The sequence below is a fragment of the Gymnoscopelus braueri genome (assembly GCF_963280865.1).
Source record: "Gymnoscopelus braueri genome assembly, chromosome: 10".
NCBI lineage: Eukaryota > Metazoa > Chordata > Actinopteri > Myctophiformes > Myctophidae > Gymnoscopelus > Gymnoscopelus braueri.
Genome location: NC_137611.1, coordinates 38,216,627 through 38,236,153, shown reverse-complemented (window position 1 = coordinate 38,236,153; position 19,527 = coordinate 38,216,627). Strand labels below are relative to the sequence as shown.

The 19,527-nt window shown below is 40.4% G+C and overlaps 1 protein-coding gene across 3 annotated transcripts in view; it reads right to left on the bottom strand.

Annotated features, from left to right (window-relative positions):
- Window positions 1–11,547, bottom strand: part of st6galnac3 (ST6 (alpha-N-acetyl-neuraminyl-2,3-beta-galactosyl-1,3)-N-acetylgalactosaminide alpha-2,6-sialyltransferase 3) — a gene marked incomplete at its 3' end in the record, with an annotated part of 59,619 nt that extends 48,072 nt beyond the window's left edge. For 2 of the 3 annotated variants that reach the window (XM_080439234.1, XM_080439236.1), the window contains exon 1: window positions 11,237–11,462. In XM_080439234.1, the coding sequence (XP_080295360.1) occupies window positions 11,237–11,314 (78 nt within the window). In that variant the 5' untranslated portion in view covers window positions 11,315–11,462. Of the gene's footprint in view, window positions 1–11,236 lie in introns of all 3 variants that reach the window. The other variant, XM_080439235.1, reaches the window with a different exon arrangement.
- Between the last annotated feature and the right edge of the window lie 7,980 nt (window positions 11,548–19,527).

The window sequence follows — 19,527 nt, the reverse complement described above, 5'->3', positions numbered from 1 at the left end:
GCCAGAGGAATTATGCTGGACACAAGGCACAGTGGCCTACAGTACAGCATGAATACCAAATCTGCAAGGTGAGCAAAAGCGTATTTAAAAAATGTGCAAGTGACCATAACTTAAGTTCAAATGCTGCAAGGAAGTCCAAATGCAATGCACGACAGATGCCCTATAAGTGCTCTATTAATAACCTGATATTATTATGGTATATTGTACCCTTTTATAGGTAGAAAACTGCCAATACCAACCTTCTCCCTCATTATATCTCTCTCTATTTCTCTTTCTCTCCCTGCATTTGAAGGGTAAAACCAGTACAGGGAACCTGGCTATTGGGAAAAGCATCGACAAGAGAAAATCAATTTCAATTTGCCAGATGAGTGCGCAAGATTACTGACATTTAGCAACTGATATTTCCCATGAAACTCAATGCTGGCCCTTGTACAACTTCATATTTTTATCATAGGTCCTGACTGCTCACACAGATATGATACAGTGGGACAACACATGGGAAGATTATGCTATATCTGATATCATGGATGGATAGATGGATGGATGGATGGATGGATGGATGGACAGAAAACCTGACCTGCTGATCAAGACACAATCACATATCAACAAAAGATATAAGTTAAGTATTTAAAAAAAGTATAAAACATCTCTGAAAAAACATTGGCCTAAGGGCAGTGTGCATACAAAGACAAACACACACACACACACACACACACACACACACACACACACACACACACACACACACACACACACACACACACACACACACACACACACACACACACACTCGAGGGGTCGGCCGCCGTCGGCTAGCATCTTTCAGAACCACGGTGTAAAGACAACAAATACCATTGCTGCATTTCACTCCCACCTCCACTTGTATATACAGATATCTGGCTTCTGCCGAGATATTCCAGTGGATTAAGTTGTTGAAAGATGTGTCCAGCAAAGATTTTGCTCAAGTCTTTCAGAGTCAGAAAACCGGCTGAATTTTCATGCGCATGACTCCAATATACCTCTGAGATACAAACACACTGTAATAACTGCCAAGGTTATTATCATCTTCACTGTACTGTAACATTTGAGGGTTTTCATTTATTCACTCTTGTGTTCCTTCTTTCAGCCCAGAGAATAGCAAATAAAAGAGTACAAAACAGCCCTGCTAATACCCAAATCTGACTTCTAAAGGTCTCCCAAGGTACCAGGCAAAAGCCCCTTTGTAAAAGTCTGCCAGGAGGAGGTTGGCCATTCAGTGCCAAGCAAAAGGAAATATCTATTCCATAAGAAAGGGAGGATGTGGCAGGTTCAATGTTAGCTTCCTGAGCCTTGGATCAACAAACACCTTAATGAGGAGGAAAAGCATGCTTTTAAAGGTCCAATCCATGATCGTGTGTTGCTTCCTGTTGAGTGACTGCTGCCATAAGCTCTATTTACACAGTGATTTATGAGACATTCTTTTTTAATTCACTGACTGTACTTATGAGATAAGATCATACAATATTTAATGGTTAAAATATGAGCTCTGGTGTTCTGAACCTATGAAAGGTCTGTTGTTTTGAAAATGGCACAAAAGAAACCTGTCCTCTGAGTGATGATTGGTTGACAAAGCTTATTTAAAAATCTCAAGACAAGCTCTTCAAGTCCAGACTGTATCTTTAAAGGTAGAGTAAGTGATATTTGGGGGGGGGGGTTGTTAAAAAGGTTAAAGTACTATATTCTGATAGTAATCATTGCTACAGAGCATTTGTTCGCTCACAGGGGTCTCTCCAGCTCTTTAGTAAACAGAATATAGCACATTTTCAGGTAGGTGACGAAATATAAGCCAATCAGGATGAGCACTGAAAATGCATTTTTCTGTTTAATAAAGAACTGGAGAGACATGGGAGACTCCTTTTACTGAACAAACACTCTATAGCAATGAGAATACCCAGAATATAGAGCTATTTAACACTTATTTTAACCAAAGTAAATCACTTACCCTGCCTTTAAGATTCAAAGAAAAGCTTCTATTCATAAAGGAAAGGTAACAGATAAGCAGACAAAGGGCACTCTTCAAAGAATGTCCCTTTCCCCTGGTCGTCATCCTCCACTCACACTAGCAAATAAACCTTACCGCTCTGGAACAACCAACAAACAGTAAAACCAAATGATTCATTAACGGCAGTGCTTTTGGTGATTTATTAATGCTCTTGTATAGTCAAACTTTATGTTACAGTTTTCAGTGTTACACAGTAAAAAGAATTTCCCCACGGTGATGAAAGTTAATCTTCTTGTCATCTGTTTCTAATACAGAGCATTCTAAAACATAAATGTACCACAGCTGTTGCACACTGTAAACACTCCAACCAAGTGGCTCACTGGTCACAGATATACTGCCAATAATAAAGTTCTTCTACGTGAGTCTGACGCCTGATTAATACTCAGTTGCGCACCACTTGCAAGCCAGTGGGAGCTTGTAGATCTGCTATTTTCGGCACGCGACACTAGTGCGCAACTAAGTATAAATCAGGCATGACTCTGCACATTCAGACGCAATCCAGCACTGCTGCTGTGTACTGTAACTAAAGTAACGAGGTAGGCGCAGTAGGTGGCTATGAAAGGATATCTTCGTATTAGAAATTACTGTGTGCGTGCGTGTGTGCGTGCATGCGTGCGTGCGTGCGTGCGTGCGTGCGTGCGTGCGTGCGTGCGTGCGTGCGTGCGTGCGTGCGTGCGTGCGTGCGTGCGTGCGTGCGTGCGTGCGTGCGTGTGGATGGAAGTCAGTATAGGGTGGGGGGGATCAGTGGCAGCTGCAGTTACAGTAACAAGACAAAAATGACAGCAACGACAGAAAAAAGCATATCCACCTCCACTCGCCAGGTGGGTATGTAGGAACACAAAATAGAAATCTGCATAAACAAAAGACGCCACTCTGCCTCCCCCCCCCCCAAAAAAGCGATGCGACTAGAAATATAACAGACTCGGTGAGTGCTGGAAAGTCCTCCAAAAACAACAGCCGGCCTGCTGATCAACTGCAGTTTACTCAGAGAACACCGTAGATTGTTGAGCTTCTGCCCATTCCCTTTGTTTGTAACGACCCCCAGTGCAGGGAAAAAAATCGTCAGCATTTGGCAACGTTGCAGAATTAATCGCATACTGAGGATAGTTTTTTTTTTTAAATCATTATATATACTATATATTGACCATTTCATTTTATATCCTCACTTAACCATCAGAGCCCCTATTTGCTGCTGTCAGCCTGTTGAGTCTGCAGAGGCAATCTGCTTCCCCAATGCAGGAGCCCAGAGCACTTTAGGCCTTCCATTAGAATCCCATTGGGGATAATAACAGGAACAATGTTATTTTTTATTAGCTGTCTCGGTCGAGCCCTCGGCTGTGACCAGACCTGGCTCCTTGTTGCCACGATGCTGACTTTATAGCACAACTTGACAGATACAAGGAGAGAGAGAAACCTTTAAGAGAGGAACTGAGAGCTGAACAGAGAAAAAGACCCAGTGGAAATGATATTGTTCTGGTCCCCATGAGAAAATCATTTTTATGTTTTAGTTTTCTTTGTTACAGTTAAAGGTAGGGCAAGTGATTTTCTTTGGTTAAAATAAGTGTTAAATAGCTCTATATTCTGATAGTACTACTATAGAGTGTTTTTTCAGTAACAGGAGTCTCCATGGGGCCTATTATGCACGTCTATAATTACCACCAGGTCTTATGTCTTAACTTAAGACGTGGAGGCGTGGCCAATGCCATTTTGCTATTATGAGTGTGGTAATCTGTGCATTGCGCGAAGGCGCTTCACAGTAAATGGCCCTGAATTAGTCAAGGGTGTGTTTGGGTATTGGCTGCCATTCCTTTTAAGATCAGCGCAAGACGCAGCGCTATTTTCTGTGCTGGTGAGAAACATCACATTGAAAGGAGATATAAGTCCAAGTGTATGCATGGCCATCATAAACACTGTAGCCTCTGTCTAATTATGTGACTGTCTCATGTTCAAAACACATCTGTGATATCTCTTGACAAACCAACAAATATTCACATTCTCAGTTGCCTATTATTAAAGCATCTCCCCCTTTCTATCTACAGTATCTCAGCGCAACAAGTGGACACACAACGCGCATAAGATGCTGGCGTTATGACTTAATTACCGCATAAGACCGGGAAATAAGACATAATAGGGCCCCATGTCTCTCCATCTCTTTATTAAACAGAAAATGCATTTTCAGGTCAGGATACCAATTTTATCCAATCAGGATATGATACAGATTAAACAAGTGAAATTGGAAGTGATGACACAAAGAAATGAGCAGACAAAATTGGAACTGGAGCACAAGATTAAGCTAATAAATGGGTATATATATATATATATATATATATATATATATATATATATATATATATATGTATATATATATATATATATATATATATATATATATATATATATATATATATATATATATATATATGTATATATATATATATATATATATATATATATATATATATATATATATATATATATATATATATATATATATATATATATATATATATATATATATATATATATATATATATATATATATATGTATATATATATATACACACACACACACACACACACACACACACACACACACACACACACACACACACACACACAGGGCGGCAGTGGGGCTCCCCCGGAGTTAGTGTCGAAGTGTCCTTGAGCAAGACGCTGAACTCCTAATTGCTCCCGATGAGCAGGTTGGCGCCTTGCATGGTTTCCTCCGCCATCGGTGTATGAATGTGTGTGTGTGTGAATGGTGTATGTAAAGCACTTTGGATAAAAGCACTATATAAATACACCATTTGCGCGCGCGCGCACACACACACACACACACACACACACACACACACACACACACACACACACACACACACACACACACACACACACACACACACACACACACACACACACACACACACGATATATATCAGCCTGTCTGTAAGGAACAGCCATGGAACTGGGCCTGCACTTGGACAACACTAATGTAATTACAGGAATGTTCTGCTTGCTCAGAGGCTCACTTCAAGGGTGGAGTACAGCGTAAGGCTTGCTGCACAAAATCAGACATTACTCAGGGCTGAAGCCCTGCCAAATCTTGCCACTTCACTGCCTGCAAATTATGTTGACAGTAATACACAGGATTACAATGGTAGGCCTGAGGATCTCAGAAAGTAGACAAAAAACACGTCTCATACTTCTGATTGAACCAATTGGATCCACTTATACATGCATGGCCTCGAATCCCATAATACTATACTGCTATAATGCTTGGTGGGAATTAATTATCTGAGCAGGTTGTGCAGTATCTGCCTATTCCAAGTCTGGGGTTCAAGGATCACTTTAGCTTATTAAAAAATGTGAACTAACATACAGTAACTGTGCAAGTCAGCACCATATATAAAAGAGGGATATTCTCTTATTTAACAAGAAGCCCTGCCCCCTTTTGGTCTTTTGATTTCCCCTACAGTGTGCCTTTTGGACAGGTCAGACCATGTCAAGTGTAAACTGGACAGGCTGACCTTGTACGTAATCGAGCAATGATGCAACAATCAAATGAATCTGACTATGACAGTTAGCTAAACACTGAAAGCTTAAAAAATTGCATTGCTTTTATATATTGGGAATAAAGAATGACCCTGGAATAAAGGTAGCAAGGACACCAATTCAAAAATGTATGTGAAAGTCACTTTGTAATCAAGGATTGTAAATGCAAAGTACTCATAAAAGTTAAATAATGGCCCCCGGCATCAGTTCACAACACTGCAAAGCCTCTATATAAAATAATTCCAACCCTGCTTCAGGATAACAACACAGACTTACACTAGATGCAAAACTTTTTCTTTTCGTTTCATTTTCTCCCCCAATTTAGTCATTGCCAATTACCCCATCTGTACTGTGGTCCCGATCCCTACCATCCTCCACTGTTGTCCTGGAGAGCAGCAGACTACCATGTGCCTCCTCCGATACACATGGTGTTGCTAGCTGCTCCTTTTCACCTGAGGGCATTAAGGAGTTTCACCGGGAGAGCGCTCATCTCTCCCAGATGCTGAACAGGCGCCTGCACCGACCAGTAGGAGTCACTAGTGCAGTAAAGACATGCTGTACAGTAATCCCCTGCTGGTGGCCTGCAAACACAGCCAATTGTGCTTGTTGGAATGCTGCAAACTTTGATGCTGGTACAAAGGCTGTGGGCTCAAGAAACACAGAAACACAATCAAACCAAAGCCACTATGTCTCATGCAGTCATATCAACCATTCATCTCTTGTGTAGCCAAGTATTTTAAAACAAGTATCCATGCAGACTAGAAGGATTTTCCCTTCAACAACAGCACCACTAGTAGTAGAAACAGTGTTCTGGCTGATCCCCTCCAGGACCATTTTCAACACTAAGGCAATACTCAAGCAACGTAGCCATGGAGCTATCAGAGCCAAATTATATTGTCTGATCACTGAGGATCAGCCATTTTGACTCTGTCTCGGTAAAACAGGTTGTGTTGATCTGCTGCCTTGCACTCAGTCCTTATCTAATATTGGCTCCCCATTTCTCACTAGAGAGTCAAGTGTTACAGTAAGAGGTCAGCCTTAATCCTAACATGGTATGGCCTTCTAATCCTCCTGCAGAACTGGTCGCTCCAGGACTGTCTGAGCACATCTGCGCTGTCAATGGATCAAACCGGTCCAGTTAACACCGTGGGCTATTATCCTTACCTTCCTAAGCCCACAAAAATAAACATGGCTATTAATGTAAGCAATGGAGAGGGCTAACTGTAGTACAGGAATTAAAGCATCAAAAACAGTATGCTTTGGTATTAAAGTTTTACAATTCAATTAAGATGCATTTCAGTTCAGTCAAAACATAAGGATGACAGTAATTTAGCCTACTCCAGCCTACATTCAATATTTTAGAAGAAAAGCCATATAAAGCACAGCATTTCAATTTACTGGAGTCAGTGAAAAGTGGTTTTGTCCTTGTTTTATTTAATCACGTATTAATAGATTGGACTTCAACTGTGGCATTATCAGTCTCAGGCGTCTATCTTGCAAATGCATAATAGCACTAGGTTATAGTCATAAACATTCTAAAGAAACCCATGCTATCCAGATAGATTGGAACATCATCAGATAGGTTTCATTCCAAAACAAGATATCCACCATTGACAAAACTGCAAAATAACATAAAAACACACACAAAACTAAAACAAATTATTTTTAAAAGATTGTTCAAGCCTACACCTATTTACTCATTATTCCCGTTTCCTGATTAGTTTTTTAGGATCGGGACTTGGACTGCAGATGGTTATGTCCTAGATGGGGCATTCAGTGATAGAACAACAGGAGAAAGCCAGTGATATTTCCTCACAATGTAGGACAGAGGGACCTGTGAGCAACAGCATGCCAGCTTGGGGAGATTATGGATACAATCTGAGAATCTTTTAGACTGCGATTTTAGACTGCGATTAAATGAAAGTGGATATTGCATTTACGAACAAACCTCTTCATTATTAGTTAACCAGTATGCATCTTTCTTGAACTGTAGTTATTCTTCTTTTGTTTGTGTTTGTTGTCAATAGGGGTAAAATTATGAGGGACCTAAAACACTGTCAAAAGAAAATGACCAGCATCAATCTTTGGTCACCCAGAGGAAAACCTCTCTATTTGGAGCGGATCAGGATTGAACTACCAAGGATTTCATTCTGTTGTGTGGAGCGGATCAGGATTGAACTACCAAGGATTTCATTCTGTTGTGATATGCATTAAGATCAAATAAAGCCGGCAATCTCCCCCAGATATGACAACTGTAAAGCTTTTTGAAACTGGTGTAATACATATACCTATAATACCTATAATCGCCAATGCTGGCTAAACCCACTATTTGAAGGGCAAGACCACTTTGGTAGGAGGTTTGGGTTGCGTAGTTACCTTGCCATAATGTAACTCCAAAGGTGGACAAGAAATCAAAAATAATTGCTCCATTGATTAGAAATTGATCATTTAAAATATGCTCCTCATTGACATTGTATGGTAAAACAGCTCTCAAAGTCACTCTTTTAGCACATAAACAAACACAAACAAAGTTGATTCAGACAATATAGAACATTACCAAACCCAGTACTGTTTGTTGTTTTAATAAAAATGTCAACTTCCTGTTAATTTTACTATTTGAAGGTCCGGATCCACGGATCGAGTCTGGGTTTTCTTCCTAATAAAAATAGCTAAATCAACAGGACTTTAACATTGTTATTAAAAAAAACAGTACTGAACACCACCAAACAGTATTTGGTGGTGTTCTATATTGTCTGAATCAACCTTGTTTACGTTCGTTTACATGCTAAAAGAGTGACTTCGAGAGCTGTTTAACCATACAATGTAAGTCAATGAGGAGCATATTTTGAATTATCAATTTCTACTCAATGGAGCAATATTTTTTTATTTCTTGTCCACCTTTGGAGTTACATCATGGTAAGGTAACTACACAGCCCAAACCTCTACCAAAGTGGTCTTGCCACTTTCTGCTTCAACTCTTGGCGTCTTGCTGTATTCTGTGGCAGATTTATCCATCTGCATACATGGCATATTTATAAGCAAACATGCTGTATAAGAGGGCCATGAAAAATAGATTATGACTTTATGTGATTTACTTTTTGTATTTAAGTATCCATTAAGAAAGTAACTATCTGGGAAACTAAGCAATTAATTTGGCCTAATGTTTCACTGCAGAAAATATATAGCCCAGACAATGTGAGCTACTGTGCTATTACAAACTGCAAAACAAAACGATTCCATTAAACTCTCAACTCTAAACACGAGAAGGGAGACAGATTGAAGGGAGAAAAGAACACAAAGGGGAATTTGAGTGCCAATTTAGAAGCACTTTGAATGTAAAAAGCTGCCTTTTAGACCCATTCAGCATGTCACCTGTGCCCTGTGCTTTCTCTCAAAACTGTGGCAGGGCGGTTTTTATCAGCCTACCTTCCATTGTAGCACACAGGGGAGTCAGAGACGTGCCATTCAGCCCTGAGAGCGTTGAGAACTGGGACACCCGTCCCACAACCACAACATTTACTTCTGTACAGACAAACAAACACACAGTGTGTGTTTGTGTGTCTAATGAGCACAAGAACACGTGCATGCATATAGTATAACCCCTCAGGGCATACAAGAGAAACTTTTAAATGTTAGCCTTGTTATGCCATATGCACAGCAAACTCCTGAGTGGCGTGCCAGCTATTTTAACTCATAATGGGCCCATAGGATTTTGCAGAGTGCAGCTATAAGTTAATGCCAGCACCGCCATTCCCAGATTAAACATGATGGAAAACCCATTCTGAATAGCAACGATGGACGGCAACTGAGGCCTTTCCAAAGGCTCAAACACAGCTCTTCACGGATGAACTCACACCAATTAAAAGACAGGCTAACAAAGAGAGGACCTCTGCATGTCAGATCTCTCTCTCTCTCTCTGGATTTTTCTCACTAATTAAATTACACACAAAAAAAGACAAAAAGACAAGAACTGGCAGTGGGCTGAGATTTATATTAGAGACACAGTTAGTTGTGTGTTTAAGCGCACAGTATGATTGAACTTTTCACAGTAACTGAAGCCTTTGTACTTTTCTTATTTTAATTTAAGTTCATAGAACACCCACTTTAGTTGACAATAATCACATAATCTTAAAAGGTAGGCCTAATTTGTTCTCCAAATCATTATAAGATAATTCTGTTGAAAATACTTATCATTTTTGTTATATCCAAGTCATACAGCCTTAACTTCGAGCTTAATGTCATGAGCCATCGTATTATACAGCTGAGTCTGTAGCCTAACTGCAATTTGTGGGTAGCAAAAAGTGCACTTAGTTGTGATGTGACAATAAAGTGAAGTTGAACTTGGACATCCCATTGTGTGTTAGGGCATAAGGCTGTCCCCATAGAAGAGATGAAACTAAAATAGATGGATAGCGACAGGAATATCAAGTTGTCCTTTTAATAGACAATAGACAACATCTACAAAGTCAGTTTGTGTATCGGTACGTTTATTGTTCCCCTTCAAATAACACAAATTGAAATTCCGCTTTATCGAAGAAGACCATTTAAAAACTTTCCCATGCCATAGCTATACTCAGAAACAATTTTTTTAAATGAATCAGTTATAATGGCTAATGGGTATTTAACTGGGTATGGCATATAACTCTACTGCCTATTCAGACCACGCAAATTCCTAGCAACCTTGGCTGACAATGACAATGACATTGTAAACAAGAACGGCAACAATAGCAGATCTGCAAACCCACAAAGCGTCATAACGCAAAGTGTTGTGAGCTTGCAGATCGGCTATTTTCTGCTAAGACATTTGGGGGACTAAGTAGGGTTTAAGTGGATAATACATAAAATACAGACTCTCTTTCCTGAATCTAGTACATATACACTGTAGAACCCAGAGGCCAGGGCAGATTTGGGGTGACATGCCATGATGCCAATAGATTTGGCAGCCTCACAAGGACATGTATGGCTTGGGTTGATCATCACATGCTTTGCCATTCTATCTGCAAGAGGGACAGATAACAAGTTGTGAAAGTAAAGGATATGTACCAGATGGTTGTAGGTTCTATACTGGTGGCAAGGGCCATACAGTATAGCCTAATGATCCAACACAATCTTACAAATGTAAAGTATGACAACTTGGCAAGTGTTTGTTTGTACGTATTGTATGTATGTGTGTGTGCATGAGAGAGACAGGACAGGATGAGAAACTTTGGTGATTTTGCCCTCATTAAAACTTAAAACTGTCTCTTTTATTAACAGAATAAACTTATACCCTGTCATGTAATAACTGGATATTTACAGTGGGATGTGTGTGTGGCTTGCCGCAGTGGCTTTACTGAGCAACATGAGTGCAGACATGGTTAGAATGCAAATATAACACAATGTTACAAACACCACCCAGGCCTGATTCTCCGTCTATATAGATGCTTACAATAGCGAATTGAGAAATGCTTTGCCAGATGAGCTGTAAGCATAAATGGGCACGTTGCTGGAAAACATCTAGATGGCTGATCATCAACGTATTAGTATATCACAGAGCCAACAGTATCACATCTGGTCAAATGCATACTAAACGTGGAAAAGAAAAAAGAACCACGTCTGCTCCTTTATTGTTGCAGTAAATGTATGTGAGAAACCACCACTTACCTTCCACATCCAGGCCATTCTAAATTCTATGCAGACAATGGTGGACCGCTTGTTTTCGCGAGCCGAAATGAACACCATTCTCTGTGTGTTATTTGGGAGCGCATGTATTTATAATGCACGCAGATGCTGCTGCTGTGTGTCGGTTACGAGCGGAGATCATCTCCATAGATATTGTAGCCGTACCGTTATTCGTGTTCTCTTGGCGTTCTCCATGGAGCTGCTGGGACTGACGCTCACTCTGCTGCCACTGGCCGGTGAGCCACGCAGCGCCGCCTCCTCCTCCTGTCACGTGACCAACGTCTGATTCTTCACTCTTTTAGCCGAACAGTTAAAACCTCATCTATACTCCGTAGTACGACGGTGTCGCTATAAGTAGGACGTTCCTGTGCCTGTGGAGAGCCGGCAGGAGAAAGGCTATAGTGTCAGAACTAGGGATGGGACGATATAAAAATGACATTATTGACATGTCATGTCACGATTATTGTGTGGCAAAAATGATTGCGATTAACTGTATTATCGCAATAATCAGAATATGCTTAAAACTTTAAATGCCACTTTTGTTAGCACTTAACCCCAGCATCCCTATTCTGGGGGAACAACGCGTTGATCTGCCATTTTTGGGGAATAGATTTGTGCAGAGTGAAATAACCAGGAGCGGCTGGTGGTGATTTTGGGTGGGGGGGCTACAAGACATCCATTATACTATATGATACTCATAGTTCACCCTGCAGCAACAGCATCACATTCCAGATAGCAAGTTACAGCAATGACACTACTGTAGGCTATCTATACTTTGTTATAGGAAATGCTCCACAACAACACAAGTACCCAAAACAAAACAGAGCTTCCACTGCTCCAGTGAACGTTGTTTGTAAGTGCAGATAGCTGCTCTTATATCATGATTATTGGTGGTGGTGGCAATAATAATAATTTGAGCCTGGAATGATCAAATCCTGTGTTGATGGTCACACAAGAATAGCATGCACTTTACAAACAAAATAAGACCAGAACCAGACAATTCATTAAAAGGTCAGATTATTTAAGTCTGCTTAAAACATAGCAGCAAGTGGTATGTATAAACTGAAACTCATCTCCTCCTACAGTAGACCTCTTCCCATGTTCCTTATCACTGCTTTAAAACACACACACACACACACACACACACACACACACACACACACACACACACACACACACACACACACACACACACACACACACACACAGCCTCTCCCTCCCTGCTGTCTCACACACACACACACACACACACACACACACACACACACACACACACACACACACACACACACACACACACACACACACACACACACACACACACACACACACACACACACACACAGCCTCTCCCTCCCTGCTGTCACACACACACACACACACACACACACACACACACACACACACACACACACACACACACACACACACACACACACACACACACACACACACACACACACACACACACACACACACACACACACACTGCTATCATGTGACATTTGTGTCACATGAAAGTAATGTGTAATAGTACATACAGTATGTTTGTGTCCATGCATGCATGTGTTTTTCTTTTTTTGCGGACAGAAGTGAATCTGAAATGGCAGCACTGATCATCCCAAAGGTGTTGACCTGTTATAGTATAAATAGTAAGATAAAGCATCAAAATAGTTTAAAGACCACATTAATTCAACTCATATTGAGTTGTTAGGTAATGTTAGTGATGTGTTGTGGTTCTTCCTGAGTTGAAGTGTTGAAAACAGAAACAACAAGTTCAAATATACATTTTATGTGGGTGTGGAAATATACACACTTTTATCAAGATGCAGAGAGAATGCATGATAAGCAGGAAATATTAAAGTTTGGTTCGGTAAATACCATGTAATTACCTTGTAATTGCCATGTAATTACCATACTGCAAAAGGAAGGGTTACCCAATGTTCTTCCTTATGTATTGTGTTTCTAACCAAGAGCTTATACTGTATGCAAAACCAGTACATATTATTTTCCCATGAAAACCTCACTTTGCCATTAGTTCCTTGTCACCTCTGCATGTGGAGTTGTTTTGGAAGCTTTGCTTAACATAAATCATAAGATCTTGACTAGTGAGGATCACTTAGACCCGCTCATATTTATAATCTTTATATCTCATTAAATAATTTCCCTCGTATTTGGAAACGTGCGCATGTCCTTTCACTTCACAAAGGTGGTGATAGACAAGAGCTAAATAATTACAGACCGATTTCAAAGTTACCCTGTCTTGCCAGCATTTTGGAATCCCTCATCAATTCACAACTCAAATTATTTCTCTCATTCTTCTCAGTTTTAAATTAAAATCAATCTGGTTTCAGAGCCAAACATGGAACAATAACAGCCGTCACCTTAGTTACAGATACCATTATAACTGCTTTTGACAATAAGCATTATTGTGCATCCCTTTTCGTGGATCCAAGGCCTTTGACACGTAGATCATAACCTACTCCTACTGAAATTGCACAACATAGGTTGAAACCTCGGAATGCTTTCAAACTTACTTCTAATAGGCATCAAGCTGTGAAGTTCGGAAGCACTCAATATGGGTTTCGGCCAGTCTCCGTGGGCGTCCCACAGGTCTCAGCCTTAGGCCCAGTCCTTTTTACTTTAGATATTAACATCTCTACTCTTAATGACTGTCATGCCCACCTTTATGCAAACGACACGGTCATATACTGTGTCGCTGACTCAGCTCAGCTTGCCACCAGGAAGCTGCAGCATGCTTTTAATGCTCTTGTTCGCTTGTTATACGCCGCTGAAAATAGCATGTCTCGCCAAAAATACATAGTAAAACACAGGAGCCGAGATACAGAATATTTCCCAAATACTTTAACCAGCAAGTGAATGGAGCAGTACATCTTGGGATCACGTTATCTCCTGGTTCTGTGTAAAAAAATAAATAAAAAAAAGCACGTCAAACACGTCATTGGCACCCAGGGCCTTTGGGAAAAAACACGTCAATGGCACTGTTGATTTTTTTTTAATATCATTACCGTATTGACATTTCAACATTCCCCCCCCCCAAAAAATAAATTATATATATATATATATATATATATATATATATATATATATATAAAAGAATATACATAACATTGGTATGACTATATATATAAAGCTCCCAGGGGCCTAAATTGACTAAATTGATTTTGAACAGCAAACATAGCACGTTTGCTTAAAATGCAGGCACAGAGTAAAGTGTGCGTGACTGTGCCGGCCTGTTTGTGTGTGGAGAAGAGGAGGGGAGGGGAGAGAGACCAAGCTTTTATTTCACATTTATTATTTTTTGCCTAATGATAGGTTTATGGTCTGCCCATTGAATAGAACAAAGTACATTTGGTCTAAAGCAGTGGTTCCCATGGTGTGCCGTGGCATAAGTCGGGAGTGGCAGTGGCTCAGGGGGTGTGGCCCACACGCACACACACACACACACACACACACACACACACACACACACACACACACACACACACACACACACACACACACACACACACACACACACACACACACACACACACACTCTGTCTGTCTGTCTAAGAGTTCTCAACGGGCCTGAAAATTAAGGCCCGGCCCTAACTGGGCCCTACTGGGCCGGCCCGAACAATTACCCTATTTAGGCCCAAAACCCCCAAAACCCCATAAAGGTGTCGTTATGTGCTTAATGTCCTCAAAGTCACGGATCTAACAAGCTTTGAACTGAGCAGATTGGACCTTCCGTTCCAGAGATAATGGCCCAAACATCTTGAAATGTTTTCTCGATTTTCGAGGGTGAGAGACTCTAGTCTCTCTCTCTCACACACACTGTGACCAGGGGTCATCAACATGTCCGTACATGTGGCAAATTTTTTATTTTGAAAAAAAAATCTAGATATAGCCTATATATTTTCTTCATTATAATGTAGAAACAAATAAAAATGCCTTGAATAACTTTGGTGACTCGTAAAGTAACATGCTCATTTCATGAGTTGCAGGAGATTTTTAGTAGTCCTATTGCATTATGGTACCTGTACACACAATTGCATCAGGTGAAGACAACAAGACTAAGCTAAACGAAATGATTGCTAATAACTGCCTCAATTCTTAGAAAATAGCAAAATGTGCTTTAAAAAAAGGTTATATTACCAGAATCACGTAGGCCTAGCCCTAAATATATAATAATGGACTCCTGATGTGCCATATTGTCTACTCTATTCCACAGCGCTACACATTTTAAAACAAGCCACTTATCAAATAAATACAAATATTATTTGGAAGGGAAAAGCTGATCTACAAGCTGGATTATTATTATCCAAATCAATCAATCACAACACATCACAGCACAGCATGTTGTGAGCTTGTAGATCAGTAATGTTCTTATCTTTTTAGCCTATAATGACATGCCCACAATTAGGATGTCAGGGTTAAAGTGCTAGACACTTTCGAAAACCTGGAGACTGGGAAGTTATCCACTGTACATTGGCAGGTGGCAGTCCTGAGACAGGCATTAAATGTGGCATGGTCCAAGTATATTCCATGTTTGGGATTTCAATAATTGACAACTATAATAACAAGCCAATGGAAGCTGATTTGGGCTAAAATAAATCAGCCTATGTTTACATATTTTTAACTGTTTGATGGTGTTGCTGCTCCAGGTTCCACCAGCATATAAAATAATCTCTTCTAAAACATTTTAATAATAATTTCTCATCATTATTCCATAAGATAGGGGGGGCTTAGCCCCACTAGCCCATTGATACTGAATGTGGTACTGAATTTGTAGCTCAACAAAAGCAAATTCATCCTAGTATGATGGAGGGAAATTTCACGATAAATTCAAATCTCTGCGATATGATTATTGTGAGCGTTTTTTTATCACGATAAACGATAATAACGATTATCGTCCCATCCCTAGTCAGAACTCCTAGATTCATAATTGGCATAAACATGTCAACACTCCTAGAACCTAAAACCTGATTGGTTGCACTGTGCACATTATTGTGTCTTGAACTGAAAATCTACAGATCTACAAGCTGACGCATGGCAGCATGAAGCATGTCAGCTTGTAGATCAGCTATTTTCGGAGCGAGATTCTGGTGCCTAGATGCCTGGTGTCTGAAGTATGAATCAGGCATAACACGAACCTTAACCTTAATCCCTAAAACTATACAATTCCACTGTGTCCGCAGACCCTCGTGCCTAAGTGGACTTATGGGATGGTATCAGGATTGGTTTTCAAAGCAGTAGGCATGTTTGTTAGAGGAATTTTGATTTCCCCAGGCATCTTGGTAGGCGGAGGTCAAGTTCAAGTTCATTGTCCCAAGATAGGCAATTGTGCTGCAGCAAATATATAAACATAAGAAACATGTATAGCAAATATAAGATTGAAAATGAGATCAAATATAATGACATCTTCGATTTTATGGGAGGCTACCCATTACTCCAACCTATAACCGGACTACCCCAACCTACAACCCTAAAGCTCAGATATCTACATTTAGATTGTCCTTCTTCTTCCTTGTATCGTTTTGTCAGATGTCCAGCCCAACGTCGTGTAGCCATGCCCTCGTCTCTGGTCCTACGTCGAAGAGGTCAGGCCATCTTCTGAGGGTGGTCTGTAAAGGGGGCAGGTGGTAATTGTATGTCCGGCAGACTCCTCAGGCTCATCGACCCCAGTGCATAGGCGGTTCAGTAGGATCCATTGCCGGTGTTCACCGTTGAAGATGCCACCTGGAGGCGCCGCTGTCATTGTGCTGCGATGCAGGATGTGCCAATCATATTTCTGGGCTTTCCTTGTCAGGGTGAGGGTAGCAGCCTCCCGTCGGAGGCTGGCCGGGGCAATTCCCGCTAAGACTGGCAGGTGGCTCTTCAGACAGCCAGCGATGATCCGGAGGGCGCTGTTGATGGCGAATTTAATTTGTCTACATTTGTGGACATCACATTTTCTCAAAAAGTCTCAAGTCTGTAGCTCTGACTACGTTCTTGGAAGTGCACAGTCTGCAAACACATTCAAAAGAGTAAATCAAGGTCATCCACAGAGCCGTGCATTGAATTGACCATTGAATCATTAAGAGGCTGTGGATGGATACTCTGTCACCTTTTAAGATGTGATATAAGCTATCACTATCGTGCACAGAAAGGCTGATACTAAAGGTAACACTATGCCTCTGAGATAAAAAAAAACAGGTATTTTTCCACTCATCTGCCTCAGATCACTGTCTCATAGAGGGTTCATCTTACCAGATCTCATGACAACCAAGTCAGCCACCTGGGCCACCAGGGAGCCATCCTTTCAGCCTGGATTTAGGCACATTAGTGGAGTTCCCTTCCAAAAATGAGATAAACGGCAATTGAAGATGCGCCACCTGTCTCTTGTAAAGTGACTGTTTGCACAATGTTAAAGCATGTTATTATAGCACTTTAGATCACTTAAGACCTCAAGGAAAAGCGTGACAGCAATTTTACAAAGTATATGATCTATACTTTACAAGAATGAAGAGGATATTGACCCAAATATATGTAGTGTTTTGAAATTGAGCTGTTAATTTCATATATGACATACTGTATGACTTTCATATAAAAATAAAGCAAGACAGGGTCCAATAACAGTGCGGCTCCCATTTGGATTTCTGGATCATATAGATGATGAGATCAGTCTTGTAGAGAAGCAAAACTATCTTGTACAGAGAGCCACAACATAATCCCACTATAAATGCGCAAAATCTCATCATGTTAGTTAGTCCTCTCCAAGCTTGGGCACGGTTTCAATCTGATCTGAGATGGCTAGCCTCCTCCGCCACGGCGTAAAAATGTGAGGGTCAGATATTTTTTAAATAACCCTAAAGCTCTGACTCCAATCAACACTCAATCGACAATCATGTCATCACTAATGACGAATGACTGATTATATGGCTAATTCTTTATTCACTGCTGTTGTTGTTTTTCTGTACTGTTTGTATTATTATATTTCATTGCACTGTATCATGTAATGTCAACATTAAGGTGCTAAGTCATCTTTTTATCACTGAAACTGGCACAAATGTGATGGACAATAGGACAGTCAAATCAGTTTCCACAGAGCTTTGCATGAGGCCATTGTGTAAACAATCAAGTTCAAGTTCAACACTTCACTATCCAAAATGGGATATTTGGTTTCCTATTACATGCAGGCAAGAAACTGAATGCAGAAAAGTGGCCCACACTCATGAAACAACATTCTGTCTTACTTCATTTGCAGATTTAGCTATATTGTTAATGAATATAACAAACAAAAACTGTACTCTGCAGCACAGGCATTTCCTTTCCTGTTTTTAGAGATTTCTGAACACCTTGCTTATTAACGAGAATGCTGGTCCGTGTGGGTCTGGTTCCCAGACTTTAGTGAGAGGATGGTTGAATGATGGGCCCTCCCATCTTCTGAAACCCTCTCCCTCTACTGACAGACATAAACACAATGTCACAGACAGATCCCAGGTGATGTCTGCGAATCGTCCCTTTACAAAGACCGGAAGAATCAGTTTGCAGGAAACTGTGTAGATGAGAGATTTGGAGACGGGAATAGACAGGGAACAATTCAACTATAAAAACAGGAGAATAGGAATCCTGTACTAATACAGCAATTTTTGGATGGGATTGGTTACAGTTCCATCAAAAGAGACAAAATTACTTTATATGTCAAACATAATGAAGATTGTTGCAAGGTTTACTAAACTTTATCCCAAGTTCTCATATACTTGTTTTATCAAACAATGTAAAAAAGAAAAAGAAAAGCTGTTGAACAAGTAGGCTGCGAACACAATCTTATGCCACATTCACCCAAAACAGTAATACTATTTCTGTAGTTGCACACAGAAGTGAAACCCACAAAAACAGTAGCTAAACTTTAATGTCTTCAAGGCTGTTATAGCCTGATTATAGATATTACATCTATCCATCAAGTGCGCTGGTCACAGCAAGAAGGTCCTGTGGCCAAATCCCACTGGGGGATGACTAGGGCATCTACAGTATATGTGAAGTATGCATGTTCTCCTAATGTTCATGTGAGTGTCTTCATTTCCTCCCACCAAAAGACATGTTATGTGCATGCTCCTACCACTGCCGTTAGTGAAATGCACCCGGCACCAAAGAATGGCAGCCCACTGCTCCTGGTTAGGATGAGTTAAATGCAGAGGAGAAATTCCGGCTAAAAATCCTTGGTAATATATACACTTAACTTTATAAGTATTGGTAGTATTTGCTCTGTCTTGTCCCTGAGCAAG